The sequence below is a fragment of the Hippoglossus stenolepis genome, chromosome 1 (genome assembly GCF_022539355.2).
Source record: "Hippoglossus stenolepis isolate QCI-W04-F060 chromosome 1, HSTE1.2, whole genome shotgun sequence".
In the NCBI taxonomy this organism is placed as follows: Eukaryota; Metazoa; Chordata; class Actinopteri; order Pleuronectiformes; family Pleuronectidae; genus Hippoglossus; species Hippoglossus stenolepis.
In genome coordinates this window covers 25,011,312-25,028,319 of record NC_061483.1, presented here as the reverse complement: position 1 = coordinate 25,028,319, position 17,008 = coordinate 25,011,312, and the positions used below count along the sequence as shown (strand labels likewise).

The 17,008-nt window shown below is 41.5% G+C and overlaps 1 protein-coding gene across 1 annotated transcript; it reads right to left on the bottom strand.

Moving 5' to 3' along the window:
• Positions 1-226: 226 nt before the first annotated feature.
• LOC118104550 (semaphorin-7A) lies at positions 227-16,539 on the bottom strand. Its single transcript, XM_035151507.2, has 14 exons — positions 16,305-16,539; positions 14,808-14,941; positions 14,637-14,693; positions 14,452-14,550; positions 14,065-14,173; positions 13,190-13,297; positions 12,695-12,837; positions 12,400-12,578; positions 11,386-11,494; positions 10,910-11,105; positions 8,733-8,848; positions 8,103-8,245; positions 4,188-4,240; positions 227-1,795 (listed from the first exon to the last, which is right to left on the bottom strand). Exons 1-14 carry the CDS (start codon positions 16,408-16,410, stop codon positions 1,446-1,448), a joined length of 1,902 nt encoding a protein of 633 aa, XP_035007398.1. The 5' UTR covers positions 16,411-16,539; the 3' UTR covers positions 227-1,445.
• Positions 16,540-17,008: the final 469 nt, after the last annotated feature.

Here is a 17,008-nt window from a genome sequence, read left to right as displayed (position 1 = left end):
GTCTAGTTTGGTCGGGCTGACAGAACTGAAGTGTTACAATAAAATACATAGACTGAGCGATGCAAACATGAAAAATGTGCATTGAAGTTTCATTTAAATCTCTTATATTGTCTTAACTAACAGTGGTAAATCCAAAGCTCAAGTACTTTAGTTGTTTAATTTACGAATGACTAAGCTTTTCAAAAAGTAGGTGTAATGGAAATAAAAACAATTAATATGCAGCTTGTTACATAAATATATTGCTTTATTGAGTTTTTTCCAATTAACATTCATCAAGTTCAAACAAGTCATCAATCAGTCATCATATATTATATATTATATATATTAAAGCACAAAATGTAAAGTGCTCAAGAACTTCCCGCATGTTGGACCAATGAAAACAGCAAAGTCGTAAAATACAGCTAATATATAATACAGCAGTTAATGTTTAACAACATTGTAACAGTGGTTGATGCATAGACTGTTGACCAGCTATTAAACATACAGTATAAAACAGACTGTATATAAATATGGACGTTGATGACTCCCCAAAAGTCAAGTGGAAGCATCTAATCGCCCCCTGGTGGCTGGCTGCAGTACACGTCACTAACACCACCTCCTCAATGTTAGCAGATGAGACATGGACCAAGCTAAAAGTACACTTTAAATAAAATAAGCGGTGTTTATGTGTTATTTGATAATAAACGAGTGGAACGTCATAATTGAAGGCTGAGACTGGCTCACAATTGGCCAAGAGTGTGTATCACCCGGACCTCCACACCATGGCTCCACGCCATGATCACTGCTGCACAGTCTCTGCCTCCAAATGACGTCACAGGCACAAGATGGCGGTGTTCGTATGCAGGATATTTGTATATCATTTATGGGCCTCACTTCTGGATAGAGGAGGAGGTGGAGACTCATCGTCCATCTTTATTTACAGTCAATAGTTTTCAATCATTACACAACGGTGGTGCCTGAAAGCAGCTCAGGTTTACGACTGCTTTCGATTTCCACTCTTCACTCAGTAAAAAAAGGCTAAGCTGAAAAAAAGTACCTCTTAACTTTCCATATCTTAGCAGTATTTCACATTATGAGCATGTTACCTTAAGCCTGTTAAACAGAAGACTATTGGCAGAGAGATGACAGTTCAGTCTGCTGTGACTCAGAGCCAGGTCTGAGGTAGAACACAAAAAAAAGAACGTACGGACAGAATTTCACATATAAATAGGATTGTTAAGTGTACAGTCTGTTGTTTATGTGCAGCTAAAGGCAAGAGACACAGAAGGGTGCAGATATGCCAAAAGAGGAATGTTTAAGCTTTTGAAATACATTTACACTTTAAAGTCTTTTAATAATAATCGTTTGAAGGTTAGCATAATTTCAAATCCCTAGTCCCTGTTACTGTGCTGTATGCAATATGATCATTGTTAACCTTTCCCTGGACTCAATCCGGACTAACAGGACTAACTCTTAATCAGAGCAGCCACCAGGCAAACCCAGACCAGAGGGCTTGACAATCGACCAATCGCTGCCCTGCTCTCCAGCTGCAGCTCGTACTGTGCCAGGACTTTTGTGAAGCCCAGCTCCTCTGACACACACATGTAAGTTCCCACCTCCTCTGGACTCATGCTTTTGATGAGAAGTAGGCACTCCTGCTCCTTCAACCTGCAGGGTATGGAGCTTACCCCTTGACGCCAGGTATACTCCGCATGATTAGACAACATCGGACAGGAAAGGAAATACTTGGAGTTGGAGGGAACAGCGATGCGGCCAACCCTCTCAGGTGCACGTGCATCAGTGGAATATCTAAAAGCTGGGAACAGAGATACAAGGTGAATTCATCTCTGACGTGGATGTTGGTTTAGTTTTGTTTGATCAAACTTCATTTACACAGGTAAGTATCTAGAGCACGAAGGCCTTGATCCTCCTTCAGGATGCAGAGATCAGGTGACAGGACAATCAAGCCAAGAAGGGCTGTGCACCTGATGATGTGGCAAGTGTGTAAGGAAAGCCTTTTAAGAGCAGACAGATGCTTGACTATGGTACTAATCACTAATGGTAAAATAGGGAGGTGGTGGTGTTTGACTATGATACAAAATGAATGTTATCAAGTGGTTTATGATATGATAATGAAGCAGGCGTAGATGTATAAAGAACTGTATCACCAGCACATGGGAACATAGGAGGACTGGTTTGGCTGGAGGAAAGAAATCCCCAGCAGTAGTAGTTTGAATGTTTTTCTGACAGACAAGTCGAAGCTCTTGTTAGGAAAATGTAAAGAGCAGCACAGCATCTTGCATCAAGTGCAGACAGTCATTTAGGAAGTGACATAACAGGTACAAGGAAAGTGGAAGTGCCTGCAGAGAAAGATACTGCACACTTCTGATAAGTGACCACATGTGATGTGGTGCATGTGTCTCAAAACAGCTTCAGCAGACACTCTACTGGACACTAATCCTAAACCTGGCAGTGTTACAGCCTCACTTTCCCTCCTGAGCAACTCAGGCAGTTTAATATTTAAAGATCAGTCTACTTACTACATGCGTTACATTTTTATTTCCTCCAAAGACAAATCCATTGTGTGAGTAGAGCTGCAATTTGTCTATAAAAGTCAATAAAAATAGCCAAGTTCCAAAAGAAACGTCTCTACACATACATAGTTTATTTCCTTAATGACAGGACAGTATTAGAGGGGACAGCTGCACATAACTGATGTCTGTTTCTTTGTGATGATTAACCTGACAATCTTTAGTTCCTGCTTGTAAACACACAATAGTTTTGTGTGTTTTCCTTCAGAAGCGTCACAGTGGGGCAAATAGTGGAACTGTTGGTTGTTTCTTTTTCTATCTGCAATATTAAAATGTAGGTAAGTGTTGTCATTGTTGTTGTTAGAAGTAGGAGCTGAATAGATTGTTTGACGGACTAGTTTGGGTCTAAGAAAATGTCAAAGTCTCTCTTTCCCGCCTTTGAAAGGAGCACATGTTTTTAGTCCACTCCCACACTACCCCTCACAAATACAGTAATTTAGTTGTCAACGTGGTCGTTGCTTTGCTGCTGGGAACTCCCAAGAGACTTCAGAGAATCCAACTCTTGAAAGAAAAGGTGAAGCCAGGCCATCAAAGGGGCGAAGGCAGCGAGGAGCATGAAAGAAAGCAGTCAGGGAAAAACAGCTGTTAACAAAATGTCTTCAAAAGCGTGTCCTTTGAATCAATCCTGCTGCAATATTAAACTATAGGTGGCTTGCTGATTTAAAGCAGCATGATACTCAGTTTCAGAAAGGAAGCCACACTGGTTTCAGAACCTGCCACACAGTAGACCTGCAGCAGATCCGACACGTGACACAAGCCGAGTTCTTACAGGCCAGCGAGGACACTCTCGGAAATAATTTTGACAGGTCAGAGTCGGAAAAGCACACGTGTAAATAATGAAATGCATCACTTGGTACTGAACTATACCAATATTAAACAACTCACCTTTTCCTGCTGTGAAAAGTCAAAAATGTCAGCTAGTGTTTTAACTTTGTGAGTAAGTGATTGTTCAGCATGTAGAGAAAAGAAGGCAGATCATAGACTATGTATAAAGATGGATGAGGCATTGCCACTTCCTCCCACTTTGGAATTAAGCCAAAATATCCTGGATACAAACGCTGCCATCTTGCTCATTTGGAGCCAGAGTCTGCGCCACCAGACCACCACAGTAGGGAGGTCCTGTCGAACCAATCGCCAGTGAGACTCAGCTGTCAATCATGATGTTTCACCCCATTTTTAACTACCTAAACTACCTAAAATGACAGAAACCATCTCTGAGAAAAACATATTAGGCGACGTTCCTTCCATTAACATGGAGGAGGCGGGATTTATGACCTATGCTGTAGCCAGCCACCAGGTTGTGAACAAGACACTTTGGCTTCACTTTTAGAGAGCAGTCACGTCGTCCATCTTTATACACAGTCACTGAGGGACTGTCCGCTTTGTGTGACATATATTTTCTTAACTTTTGTAAAAACAGCCTAAAGACTGGACACAGACCATTGGACAGCACCTGTTTGTAGCCTTTATGCTAAGCTAACCAGGTTATGCTGAAGGCCTATAGACCATTTTCTGACGTTCTCTAGCAATTGAAAAATATTAAACAGGAAATTTGATCAGAAACATGTATTTCAGTTGTAAAACCAATTGGTCCTCATGAAGTAGATATTCTCATACCTGGAACAGGGCAGATGGTTGAGTTCCCTGTGGTCAAATCCTGCAGTGTATCACTGTGCAAAGGAAAAGAAATCTGTTTAGAAAAATCTTCCAGTTACATTAAAGAGTGAGTGTTAGCAAACCGGGGCCCAGTGGTCCTGATCACAAATGGTCCGCACAACGTTCAGGTGTGGACAGACCCAAAATGCATTGAGGAGACATTTGAGATCCAATCAATGAGACCCTGGCATGTGTACACATAGACATCAAAGGGGGCTTGAGCCCCTGCCCTTTTTCTAGGGTGCTTTAAAAAACAACAAAAAAACCCTTAATATTATACTCCTGTTTGTGCACAGCTTCCCTTCCAAACAAATATATTTATTGAATTAACAATCAAAATATCAGGTGAGGAGATTAGACTTTGTTGAGTTCCGATACCCTCTCTACCCTCCCTCCCTCCACGTCTCCTGCACAGTGGTGAGCACTAGAGCTGTGGCCATTTCTTGATTCTTAGATACATCTCGACGTGGACGACTCTGTATATCGATGAGACAGAGACAGAACATAATCGATTCATGTTTTTAGCTTTAACACCACTGCTCCAGGACTAGGGTTGCAAAGGGGCGGAAAATTTCCGGTAAATTTCCAGAAACTTTCCGGAAACTTTCCATGGGAAGTTAAGCTCGGGAATTTTGGAAATGTTGACACTTTTTTTGCAAATGTTAGCTTATAACAGGTAACTTAAATGTAGTTGAAAACAAGACTAGGCAAGCCTAGCTCAGCTGGAACCTGGATGCAGCTAGTTGGGAACATTGTCTGCCAGAAACGTAAACCTATGACTTTCTGTTGTTTTTGAACGTCTTTGTCATTACCTAGCATATTGATTACTTGTTACACTGAAGCCATGTTCATTTTAATACCAAGTTTATTTGTATACAGTAGGCTAACTTTTTAAAGCAGTGAGAGTAGGATGTATGTATGTCCACACAAAAGTACACCATCACCTCGATTACTCGCGGCTGTTGGGGTCCATCAAAAAAGCGAGAGTTGGGCTACTTATCAAAAATAAAAGTAATTACCGCAAATTAAAGGCTGAGCAATAAAAACGTCATTCAAAACTCTATTTTAAAGATGTATGGAATGCAGCACGCTGTGTTTCTTTGAAAAGGATGTAGCTAGCTATTGTAAACCAAATTGACGGAATTAATGGATTGTTTTATTTTTCTCTCAACCCGACATGATCAAATGCGTCAAATGAAAGTCCGAAGTCCTCTTGTCCGAGAAAGCACGCTGTATCCATTATTGATTGACAACGCAAACAGGTATTTATAGTCCACAGGAACAAAATTGTCTTGCTGGCAAGTGGCTAACGTTAGCAATTCTAGATCTTGCAGCATGATCTTGGTTAAAACAACCAAGATCATGGTTGATCATGGTCGATGACATCATCAACATCGCTTTCTGCTCCGCTGAGCCACAGGAGACATTTAACACCTGTGAACTACTTCCCATTAACTGACATTTATGTGTAAAACTACTTCCCCTTTGCACTTTACATCCATTTCCTCTAAAGTAAAAATATATTCAGAAACCACCAATACTCATCTCCAAAATACTGTGGCTGAAACCGAACTAACAGTTTCCGTGTGTAACCTGTAACACACAGAGTAATTTAAACATCAGAAATACTCCATATGTTGTTGCTTATAAGCTGCTCTTTAATTAGAAACTCAACTGGGAATGAGAGAGAGAGAGACATCACGTGTCTTTGCTGGCGCATTGCTAGTCACTGAGGACAAATGATGAACTACACTAGTAAAGTCAGATAAAACCAATCAGGGTAATGAAAACACTGTGTGAGGTTTTCAACCTACTTTGGTGCATGTTGTTTTAATGCTCTGAGAAAATAGTTAACGAAAATTGCTCACTTCGGTCATGTAACCCAGTCACACCAGCCGCAGCTTAAAAACTGATCATCTATGACATCTATTTCGGGTGTTACGGTACAGGTGCTCTGAGCGGAAAGAAAGGCCGAAAACTAATTTGTCTTGTGTGTAAATTTGCATTACACACAAGACATTAACTCGATAATGAAATGATATGTAGGTTTGTTTTTAAAGACAATTAAATGGAAGGTCAGCTCAGTTTCATTATGACATTGATAACTTACTCTTCATTTCAATTTTGAAAGTGCATGACCATGTCTTCACAAACAACGGAGCACATGACCTCTGTGCTCGCTCTGTGTTGTAATGTATTACACCCATTCCTTGCTCGGCTTGTGAAACAACAGCATTAGTATTAGTGAAGTTAATTCACTATAATGAGTTGAAGTGCAGCTACAGTGTGACTGAACTGATATTAGTTGTTAAATTGTACATAAGTTGATCATAATAATTTTATTCATATTCATGTTGATGTGCAAAGTATTCAATTCTGTGTTTAAAATTAAATTAAAAGGGGTATTTGTCATTCATGGTAATTCTGGTTGAAACACAATGATATATGGGAAATCATTTTTGTGTAGTTGTTTGTGTTGTTTCCTTAATCATCTGTTACACAAAACAAAAGAAGTTTATGAGGTCTCATGTAGAAGAGAACAGAATCATTTACTATCCTGCACAGTTAATTGCAGATATGTTCTACCTCTTTCGAGATACTACATTGAATCTGGGACATTCTGTGATGGCCCAGTCTGTGAGACTGTGGACATGTGAGCGGAGTGTCCAACTGTGGGACAAGTCCATAGAAGACCCCTTACTTGCACAATTCCTCTATTCGAGCACCAGATAAGAACATGTGCACACAATACAACACACATTCACAGGGACAATGATTGAACTATTGGATCTCACACTGCTGAACTTGGAGGACTGGGGATGAAGGTTACAAGTAGCATTAGATTCTATATAATCCCTCACTAACTACCATTCTTCACTTTCATCAATTCATCGTAAGAAAGCATGCTCATTGGGACTGCGGCAGTCGCATGACACCATGCAAGAGCCACTGTTCTTCACACTATTGCTCAGAGCACAAATGCACTTCCCCCACGTTCACACCTTATGATTCACTTCCCTTATGATTCTTCGTCATATCACATATCACTTACTCATAGCTCTTTTCATTGTCTCACTTGGGACAGGGGTGATGATCAACTGATGAATCAAGCTAAGATTTAGGTCTCCTAAAATGAATCTTCATCAACCACATCACAGACAATGTGTGGAGGTGTGGTGATCTTTGCAGGGTATGTGTGTATGTGTGAGTTCTCATTTGAGAAGCTTTTCTTGTTCTGAAGATGATCAGACTGTGGTTTTAATCATAGAATGTCATTATTGTTGCAATGTAATTACCGTTGCATAGAAATGTTCTCACTGAAGTGGCAAACGAGATACTCTCCAGTGATAAACCGTACAACATCACACTCAGTGAGTCTTGCTTTGGCTGAGCCATGATTTACACAATCATCCTAAGAGTTGCTCCACAGTGGAAAGTGAAGAGCCTTTAGCCAGAGTGGTTGCTAAAGCCTCCAGTCTGACCTGCTCTCACTTTTAGTTTTAATATTTCGTCAACTAAAATATGCGTCACATCCTATTACGCTGCGCTTTTCCCTGCAGGTGGCTAATCTTGAGTTTCCGACCCACGGCCTCAGTAGGCTAACCATGGATAAATCCCCAAAAAGAAAAGTCTTGTGTCTGTGTTATCAAATATGTTTTGCAGCTCCAGACAAATTTAATTTGGGGGAAGAGGGGGCAAAATGGCTCTTTTGATAGTAAAGGTTGCCTACCCCTGAACTAAAGGGATCCCTTGTTTCATATAATTTCATTTGTGATATTTGTTTCAAGCTTTTCCACTGATCAGAAGTAAAAAATTCATGTTTGGCTTTTGATTTGGATTAAAGGTCCCCGAGTGCATAAAGCCTGGTGGTCTTACCTCGTTGCAGGGGAACAGTGGTTGCGGTTCCAGCCGCAGTAAGGGTCTCTGGCTAAGACACACTCCTCACAGTCTCCGTACTTGGCACAGTTTTCCACATCCAGTTGGACCAGTTCACTTCTGGTGTTGACATAGAGCTTCCTCTGCAATGATACACACATAGCACACATGTTTATTTCTTGTAATATGCCTTTACCGACCAATACCCTTTACACAATACCCCCCAAAATCCAAAATGTGTTCTTCTTTAGGATGTATTGTTTAAAGTTAGGGTTGGTGATAGAGCTGGGCGATATGACTTCAACAAAAATTTCTAACTTTTACCTCAATGGTAATTGATTATTTTACCATGTCATGTGAAGTGAGAACACGAGCAAGGTGAGCGAAGGCAGATAGGTCGGTTAGTTACAGCGATGATCCGGTCCAATGAAAAGATCTGTCATGTTTCTTTCTGTTTTTTCAGATGACTTTATTTACTGATGACTATCAGGATGTGAGGAGTATTTCAACAATGTAGATAAACAGTGTTCAGGACAACTCAGCAACCCTACCTTTAAGTGAGTATATCTATTATTGCTGTGTGGTGGGGATGGGGGGGGGGATCAGTGTGGGCAGGGCTGTGTTACTCACCGAGGAGGGATGAAGGATGATGCTGCTGATGTGGGCTCTGTGGTTGAAGGGGTGGTACTCAGCGGTGAAAAAGGTCTGACTTCCCGTCTGTATCACTTTATGAATTGCTCCATTATCTGTTCAGAGACACAGGAATGAGGAATGACTAAATGCTCACACCTGTCTAAACACAACATCCCACTCTCATTTCCTCTTGCGACTCTTCCAGTAAAGCAAATCATAGTTGTAAAATAATCTGTTGAGATATTATTTCTGCAATTTTTGCCATAGCTTGTTTGCCTACAACATTTATACACAGGTCTTGTATCATGTTTCTTCTTTGACATGGGAAACTGTTCAGTTGGCTCAACACTCACAGGAAGGAGCTGTTTGGTGATTCACCGTATTCAGGTCGCATAGTGTAATTTAAGAGCAGCCTGACTTTAGCAGCCGTAGGCCCCATTTGGCCTCGACTTTCACATCCGTCTACCCTATAAAACACACTTTCTAACGTTTAGTTTCTGCCTTTGATCTGCCTGAATGATACCAAAAAGGAAAAGAGACTTGGACATATGTGCCTTGTATTGATGATATCTTGGTGGGAGAGAAATTCTGGTATCACTGACGATGTAACTTGATGGTTGTAATATTCAATTTCCCACGAGTTAACAGGGGACAACATTGGGCTGTAAGGTGTCTTTGCCATGGTGGCCAGGTTCGCTATTGCTGTATGGCATACACAGTCATCACAGAAGCCTGAAACACAATAAATGCAGTTATTTCTCGTATCTTAAAGTCTTTGTATCATTATAGTTTGGCTTATTTGCTTCAGTAAACTAAATCTGCCCACTCAGCCAGAAAGGGGTTGTAATGCACATGCTCTAAAAATGCTGAAGCTGATGCTTTCATAGAAATGAATGGGGCGCCACCTTGTCCTGGTTTTCCCCTCACGTCTGTGCTTAACAATCAACAGGGCTGACATTGTGAACAGCTGCTCGGGACCATCTGTGATCTCAGCACTCCCTACATGACTCCATGTGAGTAACACACAGTGCTGAGTTATGAAAGTCTGGTCATCTGCAATAGTCTCTAAGTCAAGTTTTGAAACATCTTAAATGTCTTCCTCTTTTCTTCATCCCAATAACTACCAAGGCCAAAGTGCAAAAAGACCAGAATGACACATCATATAAAACAAAAGTGAAATAAAAACCCATTTCTCGTGAGATGAGTCCACATGATGTTGTTGTGCTCTTAGGAAAGGACAATAAACCTAAAACCATTCAGGGCTATCAGACAGTCATGCCAGAGCAGGACAAAAATGAAAAACGAAAAATAATGCACACAAATAGTGTTTCTTCCTGTTCTGCTCAGCACATTGTGGCAGAAAGGAGAAAACTAAAAAGACAGAATGGCCCCCTTCTCCTAAACAGGAAAAGGAGGGGCGAGGGAGATGATAAGTTGGACACCTGTGAGCCAGAAAGGAGAGGGAAAATCAAACAAATACAGCATGGAGTGGAAGCATGTGAGGTGAGAGTAACTGTAGGAAAACCCATCTAACCTGCTCGGATTGGAACGTGATCCCCTCTGTCGTGGAGGAACCATACAAGCTAAGTCTCCCTGTTGAAACTCTCCTGGCTTCACCGAATTCCTTTGCCTCTAGAAAATTCACCCCTCATTTTCCCTCTACCTGGAGATTAAAGGACCACTTTTCATTGGACCCTAACTCCCCTCTCCAGCAACCACACACACACACACACACACACACACACACACACACACACACACACACACACACACACACACACACACACACACACACAAACACACATCCCTCTTTACAAATCAGATTATGAGCTGAATGGATTATTATATACAAACTGTTTTTTTTCCTGAACACACTCCCCACACACACAATCTCACACTTCATCTCTCTTACTGGACAGGTGAAGAAGCCCCGTCTGGTGCTCAACTGTTTTATATGTCCTTTAATTTGGAAAACCTACGCTACAACATACTATGTTGTTTCAGAGGCTAAGGCGAGCTAAGTCTAGAACAGAGGTTAAAGTGACAACTTCTACTGCTGAACTTTAAGGCTGGTCAAATGTTTTATCAAAGTGCGACCAACTATTTAAAGTAACTTGTGTTAGTAATCATCAGCAAAGGTCAATTTCCCTATTCTTGTTATTGTATTTACTCACTGAGCGACAGAAACAGAACTGTGTGGGGATCGTTCCTCTTGTGCTGCGAGCTGTCAGCGTAGATGTGGGTGTAGTTGTGGTGATTAAAAAGCAGGGGACCAGACTTGTTCACAGGTTGCACCCGCTGCTCCATCTCTGAAGTCCCAGCGATGATCTTCAGGGTCTCATGAGAGAGCGTCGTGCTGTCTTTAACACACTGAAGAAAGACAAAGCACGTGTTTTTGGTTGCACCCCAAATGGTCTCATCCTCGTGCTTGCAGAACCACAGTTGTGCGTGTGGAGCAGAATGTGGCATATGTGTTTTCACACATGGCGTAGAAATGCTCACTTGCGAGTATGGTTTTTACATGCATGAATTTTGTGACTCAATAAATGTCGTATAAATGGTTTAAAAGATAGAAGCCAAACTAATGTCAGCAATCATTTTGTGATGGGATTTTCATATTTCACCTCTGTTCAGTTTGAATGGCACATACCTTCCGAGATCTGTCCTTAGAGTTTGCTGTGCTTTGGCCTTTAAATGCAGAGGTTTTAAAGATGTGGTCAATATCGTTAATGGTGTAAACACACACAGCGGTCATGTGCCTGCAGAGAGACGCAGAAGTCAGCAGGTTCACACAGAAACATTTGCAGAAATAAAAAATCTGCAACTATTGTAGTCCAGTGCAGGTCTAAAATAAAAGCACTAAACAAAAGAACAGCTGAGCAGACAGGGTCAGATTACAAAGAGGACCTGATCCAAACCTCCTCCACTCCAAAAAACACATACTCACATAACAACTGACTTTACTGTGTTACATGAGTACAATACAACATTGTGAGGTTTTCGCCTCATATCATTAGGTGCGTTCGACTTGATGCAGCGCTGCAGCACTGACTCAATATGATGCATGCTGGTCCTAACACAATGCATGGCAGTTAGAATTTTTGTCCAACTCCATCCAGTGCTGCAAAACGTCAACAGGTCACGTGACCTAAAAAACGTCATCTCCCTCTGACAGTTAGTTGTCTGTGTATTTACACATGATCACTTTACTATAGTTAAAACTTTCAGCCGAAAGAAAGTTATTCGTTGTTCATCGAATTGTTTGTTAAAATCATAGGGATTTCCTAAACATCCGTTAATCTGCAATGAAAAAGGCAAACGTTGTGAGATCGGCCATTGTTCTTTTCTCACTGATGCTAAGAGGAGTAGAAAGTGTTCGACTTGACGCCTGTGTTTATTTACTCCACCCTTTCAGCTGATCAAGTCAGACACAGTCAGACACAGTCCAAGTCAAATGCACCTATTGATACTGAAAAAAATGTATGATGCCGAATAATGTCCAAGTAAGAAGAACTATTAAAAAAAGACATATGAAGAAGTTATGACTATAATCAAGTGCTTACTATACGTTATACTTTATGAGTTTCTTACTTGAGTAAAACCTTGCAATCTTCCTCCAACCTTCGCTTGAATACACAGTTATTGACGGTTAATGGAGTCCTACCATTCATTTCTGAAGAGTCCATAAACCCTGGTATCCTGCCACTGGTCTGCCTGCACAACAGCCACATCTACCAGTTCAGAGAAATGCTGTCTGGTGTCGGGGTCTCCGCAGAAGAGCCTGGCACTGATCTGGGACGTCCACCTGAGCTGCATGTTGTTCTTGCGACCCCCAATATCTGCCTGGAGTGAACACGCCGACTTACATCAATCCCTCCTTTAAAATGCACACATATCTTCCGATGTTTTTACATTCTAACTAATATAAATGTGAAAGTCATCGATCCTAAAGGCCTTACCATGCAAACCTGGGTGACATACGGGAGCCACATGTCATCTTGCACGCCAGTATCTCTGTTTTTCTCCTTGTAGAAAGCAAAAACCTTATCCTGTAAGGAATCCTCTCTTCCTCTGCTGAGCATCAAACCCACATAGTGTTGCTCTATAAAGACAAACAAAGTCATCATTTGTTATTACAGCCTTGAGACACAAGCTCTTACAGTCATGCACTGAACTCCAGACAATTTCTGGGGAGGCTGTATGCAAGAACGCAAACGTCCGAGTCAGCTGTTCATAACGAGTGGGCGTAAAAGAGAAAAAAAAAAACTGAATACAATTATCTCAGGATGAAAAAGAGGTGCCATACATGTGGAAGACACCAACGAGGACGTCAACTTAGAGATACAAGAGATTCAAGAGCTTTTAGCGAATATGTCCAGACCCAATTTTAAAAGAACCAAAGCATGAAGGTACACAAATTTAAATAAAGGGGAAATCATTCTCCATACAGATACCTTTGTTATGGTTCTCTGGGCCAACTCTGTTTTTACCAAACTTGTGGATGCCAACATACTCCTGCGATCCAGAGTTCGTGATGTAGAGGTCGGCACTTTCTGCTGATTCTGGAAAGAACAAAAGCAACAATTACACATTTTAAGTTTCTCACAGATGCATCGCTGTGCAAGAATCTGCTCACAGTTCATAAAACAGACACCAGTGTCCGTGCTGGGTTTGAAGCCAGTAGGCTGGGGCAGGAAGCTGCATGTCCATCTCTCACAAGCACCTGACACCACTTTTTAGCCAAAATATATGTTTTTATATTTGATGTATAGACATTTTAATTATTACCATGTCTTATGTGTACATATTGGAGAGAGGTTTTTTTGAGGCTGTGGTTCAGAGGTAAGAGCGGCCGTCCTCTAACCAGAAGGTGAGTGGTTCGATCCCAATCTTCCCCTTTCCAAATGCAAAGTGTCCTTGGGCAAGATACTAAACCCCAAATTGCCCCTTCTCGTAGAGAAAAGTGCTGCACATAGATACACTGTATGAATGTGTGTGTGAATGGGTGAATGTAAAACTGTACTGTCAAGTGCTTTGAGTGGTCATCAAGACTAGAAAAGCTCTACATAAAAACAGACCATTTACCCTTTTGCACACTGAAGTCGGAACAGCTACTTCACAACCCGGGAAAAGGGAGCTTCTGAGGAGCATGTGAATGCAAGGCGGGTAAAGCAGATTAGTGGGACTGAAGAGAAGCAGCACATATTTAAAGGACAGATAAAAAGATAAATTAAGCATTCAAGATTGAAACAAATAGATATGAAACCTGCGAAACCAGACAGCAGCGACTCAGCAGATAAAAAATATCCAGTGTGGATAACAAACTCACCCACAAGTGCAGATGGTTCACCTTCCTTCGTGATGAATGACCTGATGCTCTTTTCTATGGGCCCCAATTTATTTGAAGGGGTGCATGTGGGTGAGTGTTCAGATAAATTCTGCAAAGAAAACAAAAACCATAAGTCTAAAGAAATACACTCCTTATTGTGACAAGTGTGACTTAAGGACTTGTTTCATCAAGAAAATGTTGAAAATTGCAGTGTTGAACCCCCCCCCCCCTTGATCCAGATCTGCATCAAAATGTTAATTGCATCCTTCCAGTGTTCATGGTAATCCTCGTTGTAGGAGGGAAAAAAAGCGACTGATCACATGCAGCAGAACAGAGGACCCCCACCACCGCTCTCAGTAACACATCCACATCTCTGCTGTCTCCTACCACGTCACAGCACAGCGTCACTCTGCCGTTGGTTCCACACACTAACGCCTGGTCAGCCTCCTGCCTCTCGTGGACCACTGTGATGTTACAGCCGCAATTCTGAAGGACAAGGGGAAGAGGATTTTTAATATTTCAGGAATACCTAACAACACGACTGCTCTGCTGTGTCATGTCACACTGCTCACCTCAGGAGTGCTGCTGTCGGCGCACTCCTTCCACACCAGCCTCCTTTCTACAGGAGCCTGGGAAGAGAAATAGAGTGGGGCTATTACTGTGCTCCATGTTACTGTAAAGTAAAGGTTCAGTACATTCAGGGCAGTTTTACATCCGCCTGTAGCAACACAGCTGTTCACTACCTCCTGGGGCTGCTGAAAGTCGTACGTGTACAAGTGGGTTTGTCCTGCGGCTGTGACAGAGTCTGGCTCTCCCCTCAGGAGAATCCGTACAGGTGCATGATTTCCAGGTACAGGTGACCTTTTAACTGCAATCTCTACAATTAGACAGAATATACATACATACATTACACTGTTTTGTTTTTTGTTTTTTGCTCCCAAATAGCACACACACACACTGGCCACGGGGCTCCGCCCCGCTCACTCGCTCGGAGAGACGCACAGTGAGATCAGAGCTCGGAAGAGGGGGCAAACTTGCTCTTTTGATAGTAAAGGTTTCCTACCCCTGCACAATATGGACAATACATTGCCTCACGAACAGGGGCTTGCTTGTTAGCGCTGTTTATTCAGTTTAACAGGAAAACACGGCATGTCTCTCGCTCAGACCAGAGGAGTCATGACGCTCTAAAGACAACTTGATATTTGAGATCGTATACGGCCCCGTGGGTCTCAGAGGGTCAACAGGATACATCTGTGGTAATAAAGTTTATTATTTATTAAAATAAACCAAAAACGTTTACAGTTTAGCAAATTTTCCAAGATCACTGACGGACACCGACTTCAACTCCAAACTGCGGCAGCAACAACTAGCGGACGTGTCCATCACTTGTAGATGTCCTCTGGAGATACTTCCGTTGTCGTTTTCTGTATTTGCTGCGCGTTTCTGTATTTGCTGCGCGTTTCTGTATTTGCTGCGCGTTTCTGTAATGTGTTGTGAAATTGATGAAGATGTTTTCTTACTTTGCTTGTGTTTTGTCCACTTGCATGTGTTTTCTTAAGTTGCAGTGCGTTGAGCTCTCAGGGCCACCGTAAATATATGCCTAAAGTCAATATCAGTTACTGAGCTGCAGTGCAGAGGTGTTGATGCTGAACCTCACGTCTCATTCACCAGCTTTTTATTCCTATTCCTCATCTTCAGTTTACATGGCAGTAACTGATATTTTACTAGAGAAGGAATGCTCATTTTCTCTGTTTCTCAGAATTAAAGTCTGAATATTATTCACTGCAGCTGTTTATGTTTATTTTCATCTGATGTTAAAGGGGACATAGCATGCAAATTCCACTTTGTTAGTGCTTCTACAGGTTAATGTGGGTACTGTTTTATATGATCCTTGTGGTATTTTGACCAAAGTATGTTACAGACATTTCATTAAGACCCCAAGGAACCATATCAACTTGTGGTAAAATGGGCATGCTATGTCCCCTTTAACGCTTCACTATCACAGTCCACTTCCTCCCACCATTTACACTTTATTTCTGCTTTCTATTCCTCTGCAGTACAAAGAACTATTCAATTAGAATTTAGAGCCTGTGAATACGACACCAGGAGAAAGACAACACCCTTTCTGGTATTTAATCAAACATAGTAAAACAACGTGTTCTCTTCTGACTGCAACTTAACGTTATCGCGATGTTAAAACTATTTTAGGTTTGTAAACAAAAAAAAGAAATAGTCCATACCTTTGTCTGTGAACACCCTCCTCGGTAAATGCGTTGAGTGGGCTTCAGTCAAACTGTCCAGACAGGAGAATAATAGAGACGACGTTAGAAATAAGAGGAGCGACATGTTGAAGCCCTGAAGATGGAACACTGCAACAAGGGAGAGAAGCTCCACATACGAGCTGCGGCTGTGGGCGTCGATCGCTTCTCTCTAATCAGGAGGCTGCCTGTTCGATTCTAATCTGCATGCAAAAGCACACGAGAGAGGGTCATGAACTCGGGACATTTTCACAGAACCCCCTTTCCGTTAAAACCCCCTTTCAAAATAAGGATCCCTTAACAACCCGCTTACAACAGGAACTACACATCAACCCTCAACAACAAAGTCACTAAATAAAATAGCTTACAGTAGTAATAATAATAGTAATAAATACAACAAAAGTAAAACAAATAATATGTAATAATTAGTAATTGTTCACTTGATGTGTTTAAAAGGTCCAGTGTGTTAGCTCCAGGTGACAGGGATCTATTGGCAGAAATTTAATACGAAATAATTCTGGTGATGTTTTCACTATTGTGTTTCATCTAAATCGAACACGGTGCCTGGCACCTGGTCGCCAGGACCCGAGTCGCCCCAGGCATGCTAATTTAAAAAGAAAAAAATTTAAAATGAAGAAAAAAAAACTGAAATTTGAAATTAAAAAAAACCGCCATCTCCAGAGTTT